This window comes from Dasypus novemcinctus, chromosome 8, assembly GCF_030445035.2.
Source record: "Dasypus novemcinctus isolate mDasNov1 chromosome 8, mDasNov1.1.hap2, whole genome shotgun sequence".
Classification (NCBI taxonomy): domain Eukaryota; kingdom Metazoa; phylum Chordata; class Mammalia; order Cingulata; family Dasypodidae; genus Dasypus; species Dasypus novemcinctus.
In genome coordinates this window covers 48099333-48124248 of record NC_080680.1, presented here as the reverse complement: position 1 = coordinate 48124248, position 24916 = coordinate 48099333, and the positions used below count along the sequence as shown (strand labels likewise).

At 41.4% G+C, this 24916-nt stretch overlaps 1 protein-coding gene and 1 long non-coding RNA gene across 4 annotated transcripts in view; one reads left to right on the top strand and one right to left on the bottom strand.

Moving 5' to 3' along the window:
• LOC131279442 (uncharacterized) overlaps positions 1 to 24916 on the top strand; it is a 74597-nt gene that overhangs the window by 28592 nt on the left and 21089 nt on the right. For 2 of the 3 annotated variants that reach the window (XR_011649315.1, XR_011649316.1), the window contains exon 2: positions 11632 to 11708. This is a non-coding gene — a long non-coding RNA (uncharacterized lncRNA). Of the gene's footprint in view, positions 1 to 6382; positions 6516 to 6605; positions 6740 to 11631; positions 11709 to 24916 lie in introns of those variants that run through there. The other variant, XR_009186790.2, reaches the window with a different exon arrangement.
• Positions 5154 to 6170, bottom strand: TPD52L3 (TPD52 like 3). The gene has a single exon (XM_004457416.3). The coding sequence runs from the start codon at positions 6127 to 6129 to the stop codon at positions 5398 to 5400; it is 732 nt and encodes a 243-aa protein (XP_004457473.1). The 5' UTR covers positions 6130 to 6170; the 3' UTR covers positions 5154 to 5397.

Sequence of the window (24916 nt, the reverse complement as noted above, 5' to 3'; positions counted from 1 at the left end):
CGTTGTGTCAGCTCTCCATGTGTGCGGTGCTATTCCTAGGCAGGCTGAACTTTCTTTCACGCTGGGTGGCTCTCCTTACAGGGCGCACTTCTTGTACGTAGGGCTTCCCTACACGGGGACACCCCTGTGTGGCATGGCACTCCTTGCATGCATCAGCACTGCGCATCAGCCAGCTCCACATGGGTCAAGGAGGCCCCGGGGTTTGAATCATGGACCTCCCATGTGGTAGACAGATGCCCTAACCACTGGGCCAAGTCCGCTTCTGGTCATGTAGTATTTGTCCTTCAATGCCTGGGTTGCTTCACTCAACATAAGGTTCTCAAGATTCATCCATGTTATCACATGTGTTTGTACTATATTTGTTCTTACAGCTGAGTAGTATTCCATTGTATGTATATACCACATTTTATTTATCAATTCATCTGTTGATGGGCATTTGGGTTGATTCCAACATTTGGCAATAGTGAATAGTGCTGCTATGAACATTGGTGTGCATATACTGGTTTGTGTCCCTGTTTTCAGTTCTACTGGGTATATACCCAGCAGTGGAATTGCTGGGTCATAGGGCAAATCTATAGCCAGTTTTTTGAGAAACTGCCAAACTGTCCTCTGGAATGGCTGGATCCTTCTGCATTCCCACCGGCAGTGGATGAGTGTTCCCATTTGAGGGACCATTTTGAAGGGCAACTTCCTATTGGTTTTTAAGTCAATATTAGGATATTTGAAGCCACACTACAAAATTAAAAATGTAACAAAATAAAAAGAAGGGGGCAAATAAGATATGAAGCCAAGCTAATTATGGAGGAATCAGTTTTCATCAGGACTTTTTATAAAGTGGCCAGAGCCTCTGGTAAATGGCCATCCTGAGTTTTAAGCTACATGATGATATATGGGTATTTATGCTATTAATTTTTTTTCATATGAACATAAGTAAGCTCTATGAACAAAGACATTTTTTGTTGCTATGCCCACTGATGTATCCTTAGCACCTAAACAGTGCCTAGCTGATAGTAGGTACCCAATAAATAATTGTTGAACAAATAAAATCTTTCACAGTTAAAAAAACTTCACTGGCTAGAAGCTAGTTGTGGTTTGGAGCTGTATGTACTCCCAGAAAAACACGTTCTTAAACTTAACCCATTCCTGTGGGTGTGAACCCATTATAAGTAGGACTTTTTGATAAGGTTACTTCAGTTAAGTTGGGGCCTACCTCAATCAGGAGAGGTTTGTTTTTTATTTTTTTTTTTTATTTTTAGGGGGCAGAGATTGAACCTGGGACTTCTTATGTGGGAAGCCAGTGCTCAACCACTTGAGCCACATTCACTCCCCAGGATGAGTCTTAATCCTAATACTGGAGTCCTTTAAGCAGAATGAAATTCAGACAGAGGAAAAAAAGCCGTGGAAAGAAGTTGAAAGTCAGGAGAACCCAGGAGAGAACAGAGGGGCTAGGAAAGACCACCATGTGCATTGCCATGTGACAGAGAGGCCAAGGACCAAAGATTGCAAGCAGCCAGCCCCAGAATGCCAGACTTCAGGAAGAAAACATTGCTTTGATAATGCGTTGATTTGTACTTTCTCCTCGCCTCAAAACTGTGAGCTCTCAAAATTCCCATTGTTTAAGCCAACACATTGCATGGCATTTGCTTGACACCAAGAAAACTAAAGTACGACTTAATGATATACTCAGTTTGCCAGGCTGCTGTAACAAAGAGCCACAGCCTAACTGGCTTGAACAACAGGAATTTATTGTCTCATAGTTTGGAGAAGGTGTCAGAAGGATCATGCTGTCTCTGAAGTTCATAGTGTTCTGGTGATGGCTTGCTGGTAATCCACTAGCAAACTCTTCCTCCTTCACGCACTGTCTCTACATGCTGTCTCTTTCCCCATCTGTCTCCTGCTGAATGTCCAAATTTCCTCTGTTTATAGGGAGGATTAAGTCATATTGGATTAAGGCTCATCTGATTCAGTTTAGCCTCAACTTAATAATATCTTCAAAGATCCTATTTACAAATGGGTTCATTTCTACAAGATGAGGGGTTAGGAGTTGAACATGTCTTTGTTAGGGATAGGATTCAGGTCTCCCTCCCCAGGTTGTCAAGGCAGGTAAAGGTGGTACAGAGTTAAGAGTGGGGTCTGGATGAGCTGGGGGTGCCATAAAACTGCAAAAGAGTAGTTATACAAGAAGATGTGCAGGGAGAATGAACTCAGGGCTTGTTATTCTACCCCCATCCTTGCCAACTGCATGGATGAGACATGGAACTTTCAAACCTTATCTCTACATTGTACCTTATATGGGCAATGGAAACCCAAGAAAACTGAGAACCTTGGGGAATTCTGTTCCAATATTCCTCCTAACTAGTGGGTCTCAAAGGTCGAATCAGTCCTTGGGACAGGACATTTTTGGGGATACCTTTTCAGGAACTATTGGAAATTGTCTCCCAGAGAGGCCAAGTAAAAGTTAAATAGATTGAAGGTAGTTACAAAATCCAAATAGGGTTAAATGGGCAGAGGTGATTGACTTATCAAGGCTGGTTAGAGAATGAGAGGAACCAGTGTATGGGAAGGGTAGAAGCAGGAAGAAGAAAGAAAATTCTGGAGGAAACCTTTGAGAGTCAGAGTCCACATACACTTGATGAGGCATGAGGCATTTTATTTGGTGCCCATGACCATCAATACAGGTATTCTGGAATCCAGTAAAAGAGTCAAAGCAAAATGAATGTGCAGTTCTCACATCCAGTTATTGTCTTCTTAATTCTACATCGTCTCTCAAATCTATCTAAGTCTCTTTCCCATGTAGTAGGTTTCTAAGTCTTAGAGACTCTACCTCTTATACATTTCTCAATCTGTTCCTATGGTGACCAAAGTGATCTATTTAAAATATAAATTTGATTATTACTTTTCTTCTTAAGTGACTTCAATGCCTCCCTATTTCCTACGGGATTAAATACTGATTTCTGAGACAGGACAAGACTATGCTCTTGCCCTCACTTATTCTTCCATCCTCATTTCTCACCACTTCCCCTCCCTCTTCAGCCACAATGACCTACTGGTATTTCCTGCAACATGCCATTCTATTACATTCCTTCATGACTCAGTTCCTCTGGATATTTTCTGGAATGGTCTACTCTTGTCTGTCTGGCTAACTCCTACTAAACCTCTAAGACTTCCTGCTTCTCTGAAGTTTTTGTGACCTAATAAGGCAGAATTGAATATCTTTTCCTCAGGACTTCCTTTGGCTGTTGCATACTGATCTATTTTAGCATGTATTATAATACGTTGTAAAGTTTGAGAGTTTCTGGAGAGCAAGGACCACGTCCAATTAATTTGTGCCTTCGGGACTTGGCACAGTGCCTGATACATAGTAGGCTCTCAAATTGTTATTTGAATAGGAAAGTAAAATGCTTTGTTTAAAAATGAACTTATCAGTTCATGTGATTGATAATCTCTTGGATCCAAGATTAGATGTCTGAAGTATGTGATACTGATACCTCATTGATTCAATAAGTAGTTATTGAATATCTACCCTAAGCCAGGCATGGGAATATAATGATGAACAAAAACAGACATGATTTTTACTGCTATTGTGGAGTTGAGAATTTATTGGGGGAAACCATTACTGCATTTGTATGAATTATTAAATAAAATATAACATATTTTGGGTTTGGCCCATGATAGTTTGAGATTTCCCTTGACACAAGCTTTTCTGTAATATAGGGTGAAACTTTTGCCTGTTGGACTACTTTTGCTTCCTGCATGCTGCAGGTTTGACTCTGGTTCTCCAGCACAGACAATCACCGTGGTTTATAAACACAACAAATTTTAAAACAAACAAGTAAATTAGTTGAACGTGTTGTTTTAAACCAAACAAAATTTTGTTTTCAAAATTTAGTTTTCAGAATTCTGTGGAGGGTTGGGATATACTAGTGGCTTTATAACTTACCAAATGCTCTTGCATTTATATTATTACTTGGTTTTGCTTATAGGAAAACCAAAGGAATGCAGTGGGAGCATTCAAGAATCAACAAAATAGGATCACCCTCTTAGGTGGGAGGGACTACCTTTAGGCAGTGAGAAGTTATCGATCTGTACACAAGCAAATAAAAGTCTTCATCTCCATGCTGAGAACCAATAAGATACAAATTTTTATCTGAGGCAGTATGATCTGAGGAATGAGAGCAGCTGCCAGGCATTTTGAAAATGGAAAAGGAAAACAAAAAACCAAAAACCTCATAGCTCCTATGAAAACCAAGTATCAGAAAGTTTGAACAAACCCAAACCAGATTCCTACTATCCTGACATCCTGTCCCTGGTCCTGTCCTGGGGCGTCAAGTCCTGCTTCCTTCTCAACTGGGGTTAGCTATAAACAAGAATAGATTTGGAGTCAAGCAGACTAGTGATGTATAATCAGTTAAGTCCATTCAAAGTCATAATGGCTAGTATTCCAGGAAATGGACATTCTCTTTTCAATGTTGCTTAAAACAAGGGTTACTCTTTCTCAAATTTGATTATGCTATTTCCTGTCTAGTCCCTCAGCTGCAGATGGTAACTAGCCCGGAATTGCTGCAGAACAGAGAAAGAATTTTCTTCTTCTTAGGTGGTATGCTGCTGTGGCCGAGGCATGCTGCCACAAGGGTTAAACGTGAGAATCCTCACTTTGATATAGAAAAAGATTACAAGCCCAAGGCAATATAAAGTTGCAGTTTCATCTCCAAGTAGAGTGGTAACAATTTCCTAAATTCAGGCTTTTGCTTAGCTTCATTAGAAGCACTGAAAAAAAATGTTTTATAAAGAACACAGCAATAGTGCAACAATAAGTCCATTACTAATACACACACACACACTCACATTCCCAGCTTTCTGGGGGTCTCAGAGAAAATGGACAGTTTTTTTGGTCATCTTTTTAAAATAAAAGTTGTAGGCCAGATGGAAATTTCAAGGTGACTGTGTTCCTTTTGAAACTTTGGGAAAGAAGGAAATGGGGAGATTCCTACAAGTTATATCATACCATTAGCTAGTTCCAGTGCTAAACATAATTTGGCCTTCTGATAGACTAGTTTTCCGTAAGAGTGTTAGGGCTTTGGCCTAAGACCCCTTTTTGAGCCACTGTCTTGTCCATTTAAATGCACTCTATGGAAAGTTAGTTAGCATAATGAAACATCTCATCTCCAAACTTTAAGTGTAAAATAGCCAGTTACAAAACTTTGAGTTCTCTAACTGAACAGCAGCATATATCTATGTACAAATGGGCATTACTTTTCTCAAAACCGACTCTGTCCATTTCCTGGATTAACTTTACCATTGTCATTTGGTTGCTTGTTTTGTTGGGCAGAGTTGCAATTGTGATGAGGAAAGGAATTCTTGCCCTGGTTCAGTGGCCAGGAAAGTTTACGAGGAGGCTCATTCTGGCTCTGGAACCGGAAGCTGGTCATTCCCACTCCTTGGAACCGCTGGGAACAGAGCTTCCTCACAGCCAGGAACTAGAAGTGGATCATCCCCACTCCCTGGAACCAGGAGCGTCTCATCCCCACTTCCTGCTGGAGAAGGAAAGCAGTCACTGCCAAGCTCTCTGCCACCCGCCACTCTGGACTTAATTGTCCCCATAAGACCTTCAAAAGATTTGAAGGTAGCCAACTTCTTCATGTCTCCAAGCTTCCTGCAGATGGCAGAGCCTACAGTGGTCAGGGCAGTTGACGTCTTTTGTTTCATGTATGCGTTGGAGACCTGAACATCATGCCAACTCTTGGACAGATTCTGCCTCAATCCCACCAAGGCTGCTAGACCCAGCTTTCTCTTGAGCTCCCCACAGCGTCTCTCTTTGGCTGCTAAAGTGTGGCGGAGGGTTACAATTTCCGCTTCCAATTTCGTGATCTCAGATTTGAGCTCCTTTTGCTCAGCTTCTGACAGATCCTCTGGTTCAGAAGTTGGATGGGATTCACATGTGCCCAGCGAGGCCTCTGCCATGGACTGGGAAAGGAGATCTTCGTTAAGAGAGTCTAGGTCCAATTCTTGGTAGATAGAGTCGAACTCTTGGACAGTGGAGAAATAATCTTGGCCTGTAGAGTTGAAATATAGGCCTGAGGAGTCAGACTCTTGGCCAGTGGGGTTGGATTCCAGGTGGGATGAATCCATATCTTGACAAATTAATGGCCCCCTGGCCGGTGGCGTTGGGTCCTAGCCTGCGGGGTGGATGCGTCCGCCCGCGGGTCCACTTCCGGGCAGCGACTGGGTCAGGTCGCCTAGGGGTCGCCGAGGCGGGACTTCCGGCCTGACGGGCAGAGTCGTGCACAACCGGCTCATCCCCAGCATCACCCACCCTCGTGGCTGCATTTGGACGTCATAACGACCTTGTGCGGTCGGCAGCACCGCAATATTATCAGGGAGGAGAGAGATTTACCCTCCTGCTCCAGTAGGTGACAGGTCCTGTCCTCTAAACCAAGTCGTCTAGCTCCCATTTCGGACCTCTTTCCAAAATACCAGCCATTTTCAACCCTTTGAAAATCACTTGAACGCTTTAGGTAAACAGAAACTTATTAAAAGTCTCCCTAGCTAAAACAAAAACTGCTCCACGGAAGTGGGGCTTACCATTTCTCAGTTTTCCTTCCTAGGCTCCCAAGAAACTCTTAGTACCACACAGAAAGGAGATTTGAAGGCCCCTCAGAGTTCTGGGTCCGAGAGGGACTAACATGATCCCAATGAAGTATCAACAGTGCCAGAAGCTTGGGATAGCAGAGCTCAGGAAGTGAGTCCAACGAGTCACAATTGTCATTTTTTTGCAGGTGGGGGGAGGGGGGAAGGGAGAATGAATAAAATCTGCAATGATTCTGTCTAATTTAAACTTAATGAAAACAAAGTCTATATATTATAATGTGAGACTTTAGGAGACAGGGCATTAGATATCTGCAGATGGACAGTGCGTGGAATTTCTATTGCAGTTACTTTTTCTTTTTTCCCCTGAAAGCAACTCACGTTTCTGAAAGCATGTGGGCCCACACAGTTATCAGTTGTGGTAGGAGATCCGAACAGTAAAACTGAAACAGTTATGGTCTATCGAAATGTCAACCCATTACACCCCCTATTTCTAGACAGAGCTTGAATTTTATACAGTGGAAAAAATCAGGATTCGGCCCAGGGAGGACATTTGATCAGGTGTTAGCTCTTTGTCTGGCTGTCCATTACCAAGGAATATCTTTTTATTTATATTTTTATTTGGAGAAGTTATGATCTAACAAAACAGTCATGCATACTATCACCCTACCACCAACTCCCTACATTGTTGTGACACATTTGTCACAAAGATTGAAAGAACATGGTCATAATATTACTGCTATCTATAGTCCATAGCTTATATTTGGTGCCTTTTTCTCACAAACCATCCCATTATTAACACCATGTATTAGTATTGTATATTTGTTACAGTTCATGAGAGAACTTTCTTGTATTTGTACTGTTAACCACAGTCCATCATTCATATTGTGGTTTGCTGTGTCATATGGTCCCCTGTCATGTACAATCCATCCAAAGTGTATACTCAGTGGCTAGCAGTTTCATCACAGAGTTCTGCTGCCATCAGCTCAGTCCATTTCAAAACATTTTCATTTGTCCAAAAGGAACAATCCTATACCATCCTATACTCCCCTATTTTTTGACCCTTGGCATTGATGTATAGTACCTTCTTTGCCACTGCTATAAAAATATTACTGTTAACTATAGTCTATACATTACATTAGTTGTATTTTACCCATGTATCTCCATATTCTTAATAGAACATTAGAGGAACATTATGGTATTTGTACTATTAACTATAATCATCATCCACCACCGAAATCATTGTTAAAATTCCTAGATTATCCTTTAGCTTTCTTTCGATTGACATTAACCTTCCTAGACTACCCCTTTCAGCCAAAATCACATTTGTAAGTCAGCAGTGTTGATTATACTCCCATAATGTGTTACCATCCACTCTATTTCCTCACATTTACATTCCCCATTATTAAACATTCCACATACATTCAGCATCAGATCCCCCTTCTCAATCCACATTCTTTCTCCTAGTAACCTAAACTCTATAGTTTAACTCCATGAGATTACTCATCATATTTAGTTCATATTAATGAGAACATACAATATTTGTCCTTTTGTGTGTGGCTTCTTTCCCTCTACATACTGTCCTCAAGATTCATCCGTGTTGTCTTATGCATCCCAATTTCATTTGTTCTTACAGTTGAATATTTTCCATTGTATGTATATACCACATTTTGTTTATCCATTCATTGGTTGATGGACACTTGGATTGTTTCCTCTTTTAGCAATTGTGAATAATGTTTTGATTTGCATTCCCCTAATAGCTAGCATATTTTCATGTGTTTTTTGACCATTGATATTTCTTCTTTAGAAAAATTTCTGTTCAAGTCTTTTGCACGCTTTTTAATTGAGTTACTTCTTTCTATTCTTTTATTTTATTGTTGAGTTGTATGATCTCTTTATATATAACATGGAAATCAAACCCTTATTACATAAGTGGTGTCTGAAAATTATCTCCCAATGAGTAGGTTGCCTTTTCATCTTCTTAACAAAGTCATTTGAAGCAAAAAATTGTTTAATTTTGAGGAGATCCCATTTTCTATTGTTTTTCCTTTCATTGTTTGTGCTTTGGGTGTAAAGTTTTGTTTTTTTTTTAAAGATTTATTTTTGTTTGTTTGTTTATTTATTTCTCTTCCCTCCCCCCCCGCCCCAGTTGTCTGTTCTCTGTGTCTATTTGTTGCATTGTCTTCTTTGTCCGCTTCTGTTGTTGTCAGTGGCACGAGAATCTGTGTTTCTTTTTGTTTGTGTCATTTTGTTATGTCAGCTCTCCATGTGGGCAGTGCCATTCTTAGGCAGGCTGCACTTTCTTTCACACTGGGCAGCTCTCCTTACGGGGCACACTCCTTGGGCATGGGGCTCCCCTACGTGGGGACGTGGGGACACCCCTGCATGGTAGGGCACTCTTTGTGCACATCAGCACTGCACATGGGCCAGCTCCACATGGGTCAAGGAGGCCCGGGGTTTGAATTGTTGACCTCCAATGTGGTAGATGGATGCCCTAACCACTGGGCCAAGTCTGCTTCCCTTTGGGTGTAAAGTTTAAGAAACCACCACTTTCCACAAGATCATGAAGTTGTTTCCCTATGTTTTCTTCTAGGAGTTTTATTGTTCTGGCTTTTATATTTACATCCTTGATCCATTTTGAGTTAATTATTGCATAAGGTGTGACATAGAGGTCCTCCTTCTTTTAGCTAAAGATATCCAGTTTTCCCAGCACGATTTGTTGAATAGATTCTTCTGGCTTAGCTGGAGAGCTGGACAGCCTTGTCAAAAATTACTTGACTGTAGATGAGAGGGGCAATTTCTGAGTTCTCAGTTCAGTTTCATTGGTCGATATGTCTATCTTTATGCCAGTACCATGCTGGTTTTTTTTTTTTTTTTTTTTTTTTTTACCACTGTAGCTAAATAATATGCTTTAGAGTCCAGAAGTGAGAGTCCTCTAATTTCGTTCCTTTTTTTTTCTTTTTAGACATTTTTGGCTATTTGGGGTCCCTTACCCTTCCAAATAAATCTGATAATTGGCTTTTCCATTTCTGTAAAAAGGCTATTGGAGTTTTTATTGGGACTGCACTGAATTTGTAAATCAGTTTAGACAGAATTGACATCTCAATGATATTTAGTCTTCCTATCCATGAACATGGAATATCCTTCCATTTGTTTAGGTCTTCTTTGGTTTCTTTTAGCAATATTTTGTAGTTTTCTGAATACAGGTCCTTTATGCCCTTGGTTAAGTTTATTCCTAAATATTTGATTTAGTTGCTGTTGTAAATACATTTTTTTTTTCTGAATTCCTCCTCAGATTGCTCATCAGTAGTGTATAGAAATGCTACTGACTTTTACTTATTAAATCTTGTATCACACCACTCTGCTGAACTCTTCTATTAGTCATAGTAGCTTTGTTGTGTATTTTTTTTGGATTTTCTAGGTATAGGATGATGTCTTCAGCAAATAGTGAAAGTTTTACTTCTTCCTTTACAATTTGGATTCCTTTCATTTCTTTTACTTGCCTAATTGCTCTAGCTATATATGCCAGTAGAGTATTGAATACCAGTGGTAACAGTGGGCATCCTTGTCTTTTTTATGATCTCAGCAGGAAAGCTTTCAGTCTTTGACCCTTGAATACAATGTTAGCTGTGAGTTTTTCATATATGCACTTTACTGTGTTGAGTTTCCAACTATTCCTGTCTTTTGGAGTTGTTTTTTTTTAAATCAAGAAAAGATGCTGTATTTTGTCAAATGTCTTTTATGAGTCAATCAAGATGGTCATATGATTTTTCTCTTCTGTTTATTAATTGATATTCTTGTGTTGAAACACCCTTGCATACCTGGGATAAAACCCACTTGATCATGGTGATAATTCTTTTTATTTATTTTTCAAGAAGTTTTTGATTACATAAGTGTCACATTGAAAATATAGGGATTCCTATTTATCCTATTCCCTCCCTGTCCCACACTTTCCCCATTAACAACATCTTTCATTAGTGTGATACATTTGTTACAACTGATGATCAATTATTGAAGCTTTTTACTAAGCACAGTCTATAGTTTACATTGTGGTTTACACTTTGCACTGCACAATTTTATTGGTTTTGACAAAATGTAAAATGGTTTATATCCATTATTGCAATACCATGCAGAACAGTTTTGGTGTCCCCAAAATGCCCCATGTTACACCTATTCTTCCCTCTCCCCTTAGAACCTCTGGTGACCACTGTTTTATATAAATATTACAAGTTTTTCTATTACTAGAATAATAATAACTCTACTTTAATCCATAGTTGCATTCCCATCTTATGTTTGTTCATTCCTCAGTCCTGAGGTTTTGGGGATGGTGATGCCCAGTCTGTGATTGCGAGGGGCTTAGATACCATGGGGCAAGTGGGTGGAACTGTTTTGCTTGCTGTTATGGATACTTGCTGTTGTTTGGGATGGGCATTATCCATCATCATCTTTTTGTTAGTTGTCCTGGATGAGTCCAATGAACTGGAAAGTAGGTGTTGGCTGCAACTCTGCTGAGATGCAGGGCTCAACCAGCATGTGAATAACCAAAAGATTTAGGTCTCTGGGACATGTATTTAATACATGCTAATTATAGGTTCAAATAAAAGGGGAAGAACCATGCGTAGGAAAAATATATAAATGAATTTACCTCTGATACATGGGGAGATAGGTTATCATATATTCTGAGATAAGGCCCACTGCCGGGGAGCCAATTTCCTGGGTTGATTGCCTTGCCTATAGTGTCTAGATGTTTCTAGAGCCCTCAGGATCACCCCTACTTGAGACACTGTTTAGTGTGGAAGTCAGTGAGAGCCTCCTGAGACATGCATAAGCATAACCTCTCTGGAATGATCTCCTGACTCACTTTGAAATCTCTTAGCCATAAAAACCCATTTTATTTAGTATTTCCCTCTTTGGGTGTAGGTCTTTTTCTAAATGCATTACTAATTGGGCGCTTGTTAATAATCCCTCAGTGCCAGGGAGGCTCATACCCAGGAGTCATGTCCCATACTGGGGGAAAGAAAGGTGTAACTCTTTTTTTTTTTTTAGGCAGTACCAGTGATTGAACTCAGAACCTTGTACATGGGAAGAAGGCACTCATCCACTTGAGCTACATCCATTCCCAGGTATAATTCTTTTAATATGCTTTTGGATTTAGTTTGCAAGTATTTTGTTGAGGGTTTCTGTGTCTTTATTCATCAGAGAAATTGGTTTGTAATTTTCTTTCTTTGTAGTATACTACATTAATTTTGGCATTAGGGTGATGTTGGTTTCATAGAATGAATTTGTTAGTGTTTCAGAATTTCAAATCTGTAGATTAGACTATTAATCTATTTATAATACATTGGAAGACCCACAAAACTGTTTGACATTGAAATGTTTGAAAACTGAAAACTGCCAAAATATCTGATACAGTAGCTTATAAAGAAAGAACTTGAGAAATATTTTTAATCTTAAAATGGTTTATTATTTCTTTTCTTTTTTTAAAAAAAAGGATTTATTCTATTTTTTTATTTATTTCTCCCATCCCCTTATTGTTTCCACTTTGCTGTGTGCTGTGTCTTTAGGAGGCACCAAGAACTGAATCCAGGACCTCTGATGTGTAGGGGAGGCATCTAATCACTTGAGCCACATCCATTCCCTGCTTTATTGCGTCTCTCATTATGTTTTTTCTTCTTGTGTCTCTTGTTGCATCATCTTGTTGTGTCAGCTTGCCATGCCTGCCTGTGACAGCAACTCATTGTCTTCTTTAGGAGGCACCAGGAACTGAACCACAGACCTTGCATTTGGTACATGGGAGCTCAGTTGCCTGAGCCACGTCTGCTTCTCTATTATTTATTTTCATGAAAAATATTAATAATCCATTTTTAGGGAAGAATATATTTTGATTATTTCTCTTGTAGATGTGATGGGTTTATATCATTCCAATATGTTTTCTAGTGTCCTTTGATTTTTTGAAACTATATGTATCCCAGAAAAGTTTATCCTTAAAATTAATCCATTCTGGGAAACGGACTTTGGCCCAGTGGTTAGGGCGTCCGTCTACCACATGGGAGGTCCGCGGTTCAAACCCCGGGCCTCCTTGACCCGTGTGGAGCTGGCCATGCGCAGCGCTGATGCGCGCAAGGAGTGCCTTGCCACGCAAGGGTGTCCCCCGCGTGGGGGAGCCCCACGCGCAAGGAGTGCGCCCATGAGGAGAGCCGCCCAGCGTGAAAAGAAAGAGCAGCCTGCCCAGGAATGGCGCCGCCCACACTTCCCGTGCCACTGATGACAACAGAAGCGGACAAAGAAACAAGACGCAGCAAATAGACACCAAGAACAGACAACCAGGGGAGGGGGGGAAATTAAATAAATAAATAAATCTTTAAAAAAAAAAAAAAAAAAAATTAATCCATTCTTGTGAGTGTGGATATTTTGTGAGTGAAGAATATTTTGGTGAGTAGGATCCTAAATTAAGGTGTGTCCCACCTCATTCAGGATGGGCCTACTGGAGTCTTTTACAAAAGAATGAAATTCAGACAAAGAGAGATAAAGCCTCAGAAGTAAGAAGCTGAAAGCAATGAAACCAGAAGAGAAGGGAGAGACCAGTAGATGCCACCATGTGATTTGCCATGTGACAGAACGGTCCAGGATTGCCAGCTGCTGGTCTTTGGGATGAAAGTATTGACTTGATGATGCCTTGATTTGGACATTTTTCTCAGCCTCAAAATTATAAGCCTCTGTAAGCTAATAAATTCCCATTGTTGAAAGCCAAACCATTTAATGGTCTTTGCTTTGGGCAGCTATAGCAAACTAGAATGCTTGGTAAACATAAAAGTAAATGGTACAATAAAATAATTTTTTCTTGGGAAACGGACTTTGGTCCAGTGGTTAGGGCATCCGTCTACCATATGGGAGGTCTGCGGTTCAAACCCCGGGCCTCCTTGACCCGTGTGGAGCTGGCCATGCGCAGTGCTGATGCGCGCAAGGAGTGCCGTGCCACGCAAGGGTGTCCCCCGCGTGGGGGAGCCCCCACGCGCAAGGAGTGCGCCCGTGAGGAAAGCCGCCCAGTGTGAAAAGAAAGTGCAGCCTGCCCAGGAATGGCGCCACCCACACTTCCTGTGCCGCTGACGACAACAGAAGCAGACAAAGAAACAAAAAAGCAGACAAAGAAACAAGACACAGCAAATAGACACCAAGAACAGACAACCAGGGGAGGGGGGGAAATTAAATAAATAAATAAATCTTTAAAAAAAAAATGATTTTTTCTTAACGTGTTGATGCCTGTATGTGTTATGTTTTTGAAATAAATTCCTGAAACTTGAATGTTAAAGCAATTGTTGTGGGTTGTTTGAGAAAGGAGGAAGATTTTAGTGACTGAGACTTGAGTCTAGAAATGATTAGGGACTTATACCCAGTGCCAGTTGGTTTTGTTATAAATGCTCAATATGGAGCTTCCTGATTACATTGAAGTGTAAAATGTTCCACATTGGTGGTTCATAATGCTTCTAAAGAACCAGTGACTAATTCTGAAGTCCAGTCATTTGATTTACTAGATTTGGCCCAATTGGGTTCTCTAGGACTTTATATCTATTATTGCAGAACTAATACTATGAACCTTTTGTTCATTTTAACTGAATAACCAGGAAAGAATTTTAAATATTTAATTGGTCCTGAAAATAAAGAATATAGTTGAAACCCTAATCCAATCAGAATATTTCAAGAGTAGAAAGAGAAAATTGGTAGTTGGACTGTTGTTGTGGGAAGCGAGAATATTATATTTGCTTTCAGTTTGCAAGTTATTTTCACTACTATCTCACATCATAGCCCAGCTTCATTAATAATATATGTTGTGAGTCATCTTCCCCATAGATACTCTCCAGTATGAACAGGAATATTGGCTGCAATTTATAACTGCAAGCATTACTGCTATCAATCTTTGTATTTCAGTGGTTAAGATGATCTTCATTTAGGACCAAGGTCGAAAGAACTGCAACTGTTAGCAGAATACTCTGGGTTCTGGGCTTCTGGGTTCTTGGTTATGTTGCATTAAAAAATGCAAGGAATGGGAAACGGACTTTGGCCCAGTGGTTAGGGCGTCCGTCTACCACATGGGAGGTCCGGGGTTCAAGCCCTGGGCCTCCTTGACCCGTGTGGAGCTGGCCCATGCGCAGTGCTGATGCGCGCAAGGAGTGCCGTGCCACACAGGGGTGTCTCCCGCGTAGGGGAGCCCCACGCGCAAGGAGTGCACCCATAAGGAGAGCCACCCAGCGCGAAGGAGGGAGCAGCCTGCCGAGGAATGGCACCACCCACACTTCCTATGCCGCTGACGACAACAGAAGCGGACAAAGAAACAAGACGCAGCAAAAAGACACAGAAAACAGACAACCAGGGGAGGGGAGGGGAATTAAATAAATAAAAATAAATCTTTAAAAAAAAAAAATGCAAGGAAATGCCATAGGGTAGCCAAAGGAGTAAAAGAGTTTATTAAGAAATAAGAAAAGAAAAACAATACAAAATCCTAGATGTGGCTGTGGGCATGCTACAGGGTGAGATGCACACATGGGGCCCCAGGTTAGGCCTTTTTTTTTTTTTTTTTTAAAGATTTATTTATTTATTTAATTCCCCCCCCCCCCTCCCCTGGTTGTCTGTTCTTGGTGTCTATTTGCTGCGTCTTGTTTCTTTGTCCGCTTCTGTTGTCGTCAGCGGCGCGGGAAGTGTGGGCGGCACCATTCCTGGGCAGGCTGCACTTTCTTTTCACGCTGGGCGGCTCTCCTCACTGGCGCACTCCTTGCGCGTAGGGCTCCCCCATGCGGGGGACACCCTTGCGTGGCACGGCACTCCTTGCGCGCATCAGCACTGCGCATGGCCAGCTCCACACGGGTCAAGGAGGCCCGGGGTTTGAACCGCGGACCTCCCATATGGTAGACGGACGCCCTAACCACTGGGCCAAAGTCCGTTTCCCGCCCAGGTTAGGCCTTTTAAAAGCGTTTCCTCCTCTCCTTTCCTAATGTTGGGAAGAGGCCTCAGCAGTTGGCTGTTTTGACTGGTTGCCCTACCTGTTAGCTTTCAGGGGTCCATTGGTGAGGCCTTTTGTTTGGAGTTATCTGGAGCTTCCCTTTGACCTGGACAGAGTTCTAACTGGAACTTTGTGGCCAGAGTCTTGGCAGGGTATTCTGGCTTTGGTATAAAACCCCTCTGGCTATTCTTCTGAGGTTGAGGGAAGACAGGTTGAGCACCATGGTTGGAGCTGGATGAAATCCCCGATGACTATTACCTTGTTCTGGAAGGTATTGATTCTGGAAGAAATGAACTGTTAGAATTGTGAAGATAGATGGTCCCACTAAAGGATTAATAAGATGGTGGTAAGCAGACCCAGAAAGGGGGCCAGCCATGACATACTTGACCACAAGAGAAAGAAACTCCAGGTGCCTCCAGAGGTTGCATCCTCCCAAAGTTGATGGGAAACAGCATTCTTCCTTGTGTTCTTTTATGCTCTTGGTTAGCTCTAGGGAGAGACTGTGGTAGATCTGCTGGGTTTGGTATAAACTGTCAATCCCAGTTCCCATGGCAGTGGTTATGCCTAGGACAGCTAAAAGAGGTATAAGGAGAGGCACTGCCCTAGGCATAAACTCACAAAGACAACACAAGCAACAAGATAGCATATGGCATGCAAAATAAAGACATTATCTTACAGGCACATTCATTAATTACTTAGAACATGAATTAAGTTTACAAAGACCTTTTAAAAAAAGATTTATTTATTTTTAAAATTTAAAATTTTAAACCCCACCATGCAGCTTGCTTGCTGTCTGTTTCTGTGTCCATTTGCTGGCGTTCTTCTGTGTCTGCTTGTTTCCCTTTCGTTGCGTCATCTTGCTGCGCCAGCTCTCCGCAGGTGCAGGCCATCAGCTGTCTGTGGGCATAGGCCAGCTTGCCCTCACAAGGAGGCCCTGGGACATGAACCCAGGGCCTCCCACATGGTAGATGGGAGCCCAATCAATTGAGCCACAGCCGCTTCCCCACAAAGACTTTTAACATGTTCAATATCCCCCTGCATATGACCTAGAATAGAAGAGATATTATCATATTCATCATGTGTATAGGTATAGTACTTAATATTAATCAAAAGTAATCAATACACTAATCAGTGCACAAGTTCCTCTGCAGTTAATAGGTTTAAGCTCCAGTTTTGCAATATTATACATGTTGTCTCTCCCTAGGAGCAGACCATAATGCCAATTGTGTTTTAAGTTATACTCACATTACTCTGGTAATTATTGTTCCACTTGATATGTCCTTGACACAGCCAGCATGCTGCAGCACTGTTGATCCTAGAGAGAGACTAGGAAGGTAGGCTCCAGTGTGTCGCTGGCCTGGTTCATAGTGCCCTTCAGCCCTATGAAACGGAGCCAGTCTAGAGGCAATGTCCATTGTAAATCTGGCCATATCAAGCTATTGCCAACAGTTACAGGAGTCCGAAACAGCAACATACTTTCCATCCACTTCAGGAGCATGTCCTGAGAAGTGGTAGATACTCTTGTTTTTTAGGGGTTGTAGTGGCTGACTTAACCAGTAACTCGAACAGGAAGTACCATGTAGGGTATTGGGACCTGGTTCAAATGCACAAGAGAATTTGACAATACTATTTTAATTTTTATACATTTTATAAATACTTCCAATGCAGTGTCTAACATATCAAATACACATAACTATTTTAGTACTTTGCTTTTTTACTTTTATACCTTTACCATGATTATGTTAGTTAACAGGTATTTTACTTTAGCAGTACAGGAAAAACTTTCTCCATTTTTTAATGAAAACCTAAGATTCCTAATGGAATGAAGATTATCTTCCCCCTACCATCACTTTAATATGCAGATTGAGGTGGTCTCTGACAGATTTCCCTGTTATGAAGTTACTTTTTGTTATCAATATCAATTTAAGTTTTTATTTAATAATGGCTTCCTGAATTAACCATTTAAGTACCCAGATTAGACATTGCCTTTACAAACTGCTTATAATTAACCATAAACACATAGACTAGTTATTTTACTTTTAAATAAGCTTATTAAATTACAATTAGCAACCAATGAAATTTACTTTATCTGTTTAAGTCTTGTCTTATATTCTTCATTATGTTCTGTAAAAACTAGTCATTTCACTTTAGGACAGATGTATGTTTCATTAAATACAAACTTATAATTTTCATCATCTTAAAGATTTAATACACATAATGCTAATTTATTTAATTGATATTCCATGAAGCTAAGGAGATTACACTCAAGCTAAATAAATTTTAAACCATTATAGTTTATGCAAGAAATGCTCTTTTTTTCCTCCCTTCCTTCAGAGGAAGTTCTTTTTTCTTTAATAAAATTCTAAAACTGTGGATAACCTTAAGAACATACTAATAGATTCTGGAATATATTATAATTGTTTACTTTGTTTTAATCATAATTTAGAAAAATCCTTCCATAGCTTTCAAAGCCTTTTCCTTTACTTACTGAAATTTGACAATTCAGGTATTAATTACCATCATTTTCAGGCTATTAAAAGGTTTAAATTGGGGAATTACAGGACAAATTATGACTCTTAATTTGAGGCCTACTAGACAGAGTTTTAAGTTAAACTTACATTTCCCTACTTTGTCACACCTAGTCCTCCCATAGCTCCTGCAAAGAGAAGGTCCTGAGGAGCTATAGGTCAAGGACCTTAGGAAAAACTTTTTTCTCTCCCAATAGTTTCTATTCCAGATTTCTAAATTAATTTTTCATCCTGCTTAGCTTCTCTAACTTGGTTATATAAGCATTTACTTATATAAGCACTTATTTAATTTTTAACAATTTGAATAGAGCTCTTTTAAGAATTTTCATTTGTTAATTTTGATATTACTGTTACCAGATTTTATCTAGGTTCTTTGGCTATGCTGCTGAAATTAATTTCAAAAGCACATCAGGTGAATTAGGCCAGTAATTTATTCAGGCAGGGAGGGACAAGAAATGGGAGACCATAGGTCCCTGGTAGAGAGGAAGGGGATGAAAAATGATAAAGAAGGCTAATTTGGGAAGCGGATGTGGTTCAACTGATAGAACACCCACCTACCATATAGGAGGTCCAGGTTTCAAACCCAGGGCCTCCTGGCTCGTGTGATGAACTGGCCCACGCAGAGTGCTGCTGCGCACAAGGAGTGCCATGCCACGCAGGGGTGTCCCCCGTGTAGGGGAGCCCCTCGCGCAAGGAGTGCACCCCACAAGGAGAGCAGCCCTGCACAAAAAGCGCAGCCCGCCCAGGAGTGATACTGCACACACGGAGAGCTGATGCAGCAAGATAATGCAACAACAACAAAAATGAGACACAGATTCCAGGTCCTGCAGAGAACGCAAGTGGACAAAGAAGAACACAGCGAGTGGAAACATGAGAGCAGACAATGGGGGGGGGGGGGCAGAATAAATAAAATAAGTCTTAAAAAAAGGAAGGCTAATTTACAAGCTACAATTCCCCATTATGGATTATAAATGCCCAAGTTTTACTTGTGTGGCCACATGGCAGACAGTGAAAGTGGTGAGCACAGGGCAGGATGGGTCCACAGGTGAGAGAGCACATGTGAGAACTCAGGCCTGGGGCCTGCCTTTTTAACTGTTAATTATCCCACCCTTTGCTAATGGCAGGGGAGGAGTTTCAACTGTTTACTGTTTTGACTGCTTATTTCTCCCATCAATCTCCCAGGAGGGCCCAATGATAAAGTCCTTGGGGAATATCTGGGGCTTCTCCTGGCTTCCGGATGAAGTCTTCTTCTGAGTGGCAGAATCTTGGGGAGGGTCTTCCAGCAGCTGTCTTAGGGGTTATTGATGTCCACAAGGACTCTCTGCCAGGTTCCAGATCCATCTATTGATTCCCTATTTTACTAATTAGCTTCATTCCCATCCCAATGTATAAAAATATACATTGAGAAAATAGGTAGATACAACAGAGACACAGAAACACACTAATGTTACTTATAACTTACATTCTCTTACAAAATAAATTTAACTGTAAAATAACATTTAAAAGATCTCTTTGAAGTCTATTTCTGATTAACCTGCACTGTGACCATGTAGTTGTACACAGGAAATTTCATTCTTTTTAGTTATTGGATTAAAACCAAATTGTTCCCAATGCTTGAAAATACAGTCTACATCACTTTCCTTTACTTCAGAGCTCTGCTTATTTCCCTTTTTTTAAAAAAAGATTTATTTATTTCTCTCCCCTCCCCCCCCTCCGCTCCCCCCCCCCCCCCCCCCCCCCCGCAGTTGTCTGTTCTCTGTGTCCATTTGCTTCGTGTTCTTCTTTGTCCGCTTCTGGTGTTGTCAGTGGCACGGGAATCTGTGTTTCTTTTTTTTTAAAGATTTATTTATTTTATTTAATTCCTCCCTCTCCCCCGGTTGTCTGTTCTCTGTGTCTATTTGCTGCGTCTTGTTTGTGTTTCTTTTTGTTGCGTCATTTTGCTGTGTTAGCTCTCCATGTGTGTGGTGCTATTCTTGGGCAGGCTGAACTTTCTTTCGCGCTGGGTGGCTCTCCTTACGGGGTGCACTCCTTGCATGTGGGGCTCCCGTACATGGGGGGCACCACTGTGTGGCAGGGCACTTCTTGCGTGCATCAGCACTGCATGTGGGCCAGCTCCACAAGGGTCAAGGAGGCCCGGGGTTTGAACCGTGGACCTCCCATGTGGTAGACGGATGCCCTATCCATTGGGCCAAGTCTGCTTCCCTATTTCCCGTTTTGACTTTGACAAAACTTGAATGAGTATTCAGTATATACTCTCTGAGGTAATAGAATTCTCAGGGAAAACTGAGTTCTCTCTTGACCTGTTGCTTTCAGAATTCTTGACTCTTGGTGTGGGAAGTCTCCCATTCCCCAAACCTTGGAGATAAGACTCTGGTGGACACTGGACTGGAAGAGTGGACGTCTAACTCTGAGGGCCAAGGATTCCCACTAGGCAACTATTTCCTCAAAGGTCTTGGGATTCTTCTGGACTCTTGCCCAGAGTAGGTAAATGGGAGTCTACACCTGGATAATCATGAGAGAAAGCAGAGTTATTAACACCAGGGGGGGTTCTCAAATTTGCCTTCCCTTGAGTCATGGGGGGCAGAAGTTGCCATGGCTACAAAGAGGGAAATATAGAGTAGTTACCATCATACTGATGAGCAAGTACAAGGGTGAAGCCAGTCCTGAAATAACCACAAGCAAAGACAAACTCAGTTTAGAATTACCATTACAATTGTAAGCAAACAAGGGGGTGAGGCTTGACTTGAGTAACCATAAACAAAGGTAAATTAGTTTAAGATTACCATCACAATAATAAGTTTAGGCTAAATCTACCCAATTACAGCAATTTCAGATATTATCCTTTTGCTATTTTATAATATAAAGGCATCTATATAATGATCCTCTTATTTATATTTCTAGTAAGTTTTTACTTCCAAACAAATTGAGCACTTTTCTTTACTAAGCAACTTAAACTATTTTATTAGTAACATTATTGTTGCTAAGTTTCTCCACTTTTCCAGCTGTTGAACTAATACCACTTGTGATTTCTTTTATACATCAAATCCAATTGCAAGATAGTATTGAAATTTAAAGACTTATTTTTAGGTTAACTTTCACCATTATCCAATTTGTAACAGGTGAATCCCAAATCTGGTTTTTGAATTCCTAGTCACGAGCAGACTGACAAAGTTAAAGTAAGCACAAATTAGAACAGAAGACTTTTACACGCTTAGTACAGGGAAAGACCCGAGTTTAGAATTACCTCCATGCAAAGCTCCCGGAGCTGGAGGCCTTTAACAGCTTCCTGCTTGAGGGGATACCACTTAATTGGTAACTTATGAGGAGGTTTCTTATTCCACAGGGGAGAGGTGTAGTAAACTGCCTAGATCTTGATTCCCCATTTACTCTTCTTATTTAGGTACAACCGAGGCGAGAGAGGTCCAGAGTGGCAGGTCAGTCAGAGTAAAGTGGCTCCCATGTAAATTAAGAAATTAACTATCTTACCAGCCACGTCAAGGGTCACCGGAGGGTCACCGGAGGCTCCCCCTGGTTGGTGATTCACATGTGGCTTCAGGCCTCTTCTGTTTTCCCCTGGGGCAAGTCCCTGGTGTAGTGGGTAATGAGGTTCCTGCTGGCAGGAGCCTGGATGTGGGTGGACCTGAGGTGACAGTGACCGCTGTGGCAGTAGGTAAAAGGGGAACCTATCCCGGACCCCAGGCCTGCTGCTCCTTACTGTCTCCATTTTGGAGGCATGGTCTCGATTGTTGAAAACCAAAAAGGCTGTTTCTAGAAGGGAGTTAATGGAAGTTTGGGGGTCCAGGGAAAGTTTTTGCAGCTTTGTACAGATATGAGGCAGACTAGCTAATGAAGTGAGTTCCTAGGAGGATTTGGTACCTGAGGGTATTCTTACTATTCCTACCAGCTTTCCTTGAAATAAGGTTAGGTTTTCATCCTGCCTCTGAGTAATTTCCCTTAGCTTATAACTGACTGGTTTGGTGTGCACATCCTCATCCCTTTGAGGAGACATGTGACCACATGGTCTCTGGCCCACTGATCTACTTGTCACCTCCTTCCCTCATAACAGTTTAGCTGGAATTCAGGGTCTCTATACAGAGGCCTTGTTAGCCATACTACGGCCACAATTTTAGCCTCACCCTTTTAGACCATCAGTTGTCAGGTGTCCCATTTCCTGAGAAGACCCCCAGTAGGGAGTCTGCTGGAATGCTAGAGGATGCAGCCTTTGTTCTAGGGAGAAATGGAAAAAAAAGTCTGTCAGAGAATTCAGTTTCCCAGATCTGGACTGACTGAACTTTTAGGCTCCAAACCAAAACTCCCAAACTGCTTGAGTCTTGGAGGAAGTTTGGAGTTGCTGCTCTGGCTATCAGCATCCCCAAAACACAGAGGCTGTACTGCTGGGCATCCCTGGGGCATCCTGGGTCTTGGGAGACGTCTGGGCCTGGGTTCTAGATCAAAGCTGCCAAGCCGAATTTTCTCCCTAGAAAAGGGACTGGCTAGGGACCCTTTTTTTGGCCTTCTTTTACAGTGGAGTTAGGAAGTGGCCATGAGAGAGGCCACTGCCAGGGACCAAGTTTTGCAGGTAAACTAGACATTAAAAGGCTTGTTAAGAAGCAGAGACTGATTTGCAGTTCATAGGCAAACAGCTTTGGGGGCCCTGGAGGTAATTGAGTAACAGAAATCTCAGGGTCTCCTGGAGTCTGAATAAGACCTGGCTGACTTCCCTCTTTCCTTATATTACCCTGCTTCACTACTGCAAATAGGAAAAAAGAGAGCTTTATTAACAATATAACAATTGGAGAATTGGGCAACACTGAGTAAAAGCAGGTGTTCCAAAGCATTTGGGGGGAATTTATAGTAAAAATAAAAAGAGGGGGAGGGAAAATGGCAGTTGTGAAGAGAGTAGTATTCTAGATGCTTATGGGAACATGCAGGCTGAAGGAAACTTGTCTGAAACAGATTGGTCAGAGTTTGGGCCTTGCTTTCTTGTCCTATTTCCTATAAGTCATCTTCTCTAAACTGCCTTTCTTGACTGATTGCATCAGCATAGTGTGTTGACCTTGTGTTCCTCCTTTGCTGGGAGCCATTTTATAGACCTGGCCTGAAGGTCAATTAGAATTCCTTTCACACGGCAATCCCCCTATTTGTGAGGCAGGTTAGTACAGGGTAATTGAGGAGAAGAGGACCCACAACATGGCTGACAGACAACAGGCCTGCAGACCACACGGCCAGCAGATAACATGGTTGCAAGACCTTCCTGGGACCTTGAGTTTAACCTTGAGTCCCAGTTTCTCTTTCTGAGACTTCCCCTTGGCTCTGGATATTCCAAAAAGACCTTACCATTGGCCTCTATCATAGGTGGGGTAACCAGTAACCGCTGGGGCCCATCCCTTTAACATTAGCAAGGGGGCTGAATAATTAACAGTTTAAAAGGTAATCACGTGAGGCAGAGTGCGCTTTCTCTGCCTAGAAGGGCCCACACCAAATCTTGGTGTGTATTTCCATCTTTCTGTCTCATTTCTCAGCAAGCTCTGTTCTTTGCCCCATTTCCCAAGTAAATTCCTTTTACTGGCCTAACTAAACTGGTGTGCTCATAAATTCTTTTTTTTTTTTTTAAGATTTATTTATTTTTATTTATTTAATTCCCCTCCCCTCCCCCGGTTGTCTGTTTTCTGTGTCTATTTGCTGCGTCTTGTTTCTTTGTCCGCTTCTGTTGTCGTCAGCGGCACGTGAAGTGTGGGCGGCGCCATTCCTCGGCAGGCTGCTCCCTCCTTCGCGCTGGGCGGCTCTCCTTATGGGCGCACTCCTTGCGCATGGGGCTCCCCTACGCGGGGGACACCCCTGCGTGGCATGGCACTCCTTGCGCGCATCAGCACTGCGCATGGGCCAGCTCCACACGGGTCAAGGAGGCCCGGGGCTTGAACCACGGGCCTCCCATGTGGTAGACGGACGCCCTAACCACTGGGCCAAAGTCCGTTTCCCATAAATTCTTTTTTTTTTCAACTTTATTTTGTACATTTAATAATTGAAAATATAAGCAATTAAAAAATAAAAATAAAACAGTTTCACTACAGCTTTGTAATATATTTGTAATATATTTCAAGGTCAGGCAGTGAAATTCCTCCCATGTTGCTCTTCTTTTTTAGAATGCTTTTGGCTATTTGAATGCACTTTCCCTTCCAAATGAATTTGGTAATTGCTTTTACTAATTCTGTAAAGTAAGCTCTTGGGATTTTGATTGGTACTGCACTGAATCTATAAATCAGTTTGGGAAAGAGTGACATCTTCATGATATTTATTCTTCCAATCCATGAATGTGGAATGTCTTTCCATTTGTTTAGGTCTTTTTAAATTTCTTTTGGCATTGTTTTGTAGTTTTCTGCTTATAGTTCCTGTACGTCTTTGGTTAAATTAATTCCTAGGCATTTGAGTCTTTTTGTTGCTATTGAAAATGGAATCTTTCCCCTGATTTCCTTCTCAGATTGCTCAGTACTAGTGTACAAAAATATTGCCGGTTTTTGTATGTTGTTCTTGTATCCTGCCACTTTGCTGAACACATTTATTAGCTCAAGTAGCTTTGTCGTGGATACTTCAGGATATTCTAAGTAGTGGGAGTTTACTTCCTCTTTTTCTATTTGGATGCCTTTAATTTTTTTTTCTTGTATAATTGCCCTAGCTAGAACTTCTAGTATAATATTGAATAACAGTGGTGACAGTGGGCATCCTTGTCTTGTTCCTGATCTTAGAGGAAAAACTTTCAACCTTTCCCCATTTAGTATGATGTTGGCTATGGGTTTTTCATATATGTTTT

Coding starts and splice junctions, on each gene's coding strand:
- TPD52L3 (XM_004457416.3), bottom strand. CDS start 6,129: ATGGATTCATCCCACCTGGAATCCAACCCCACTGGCCAAGAGTCTGAC.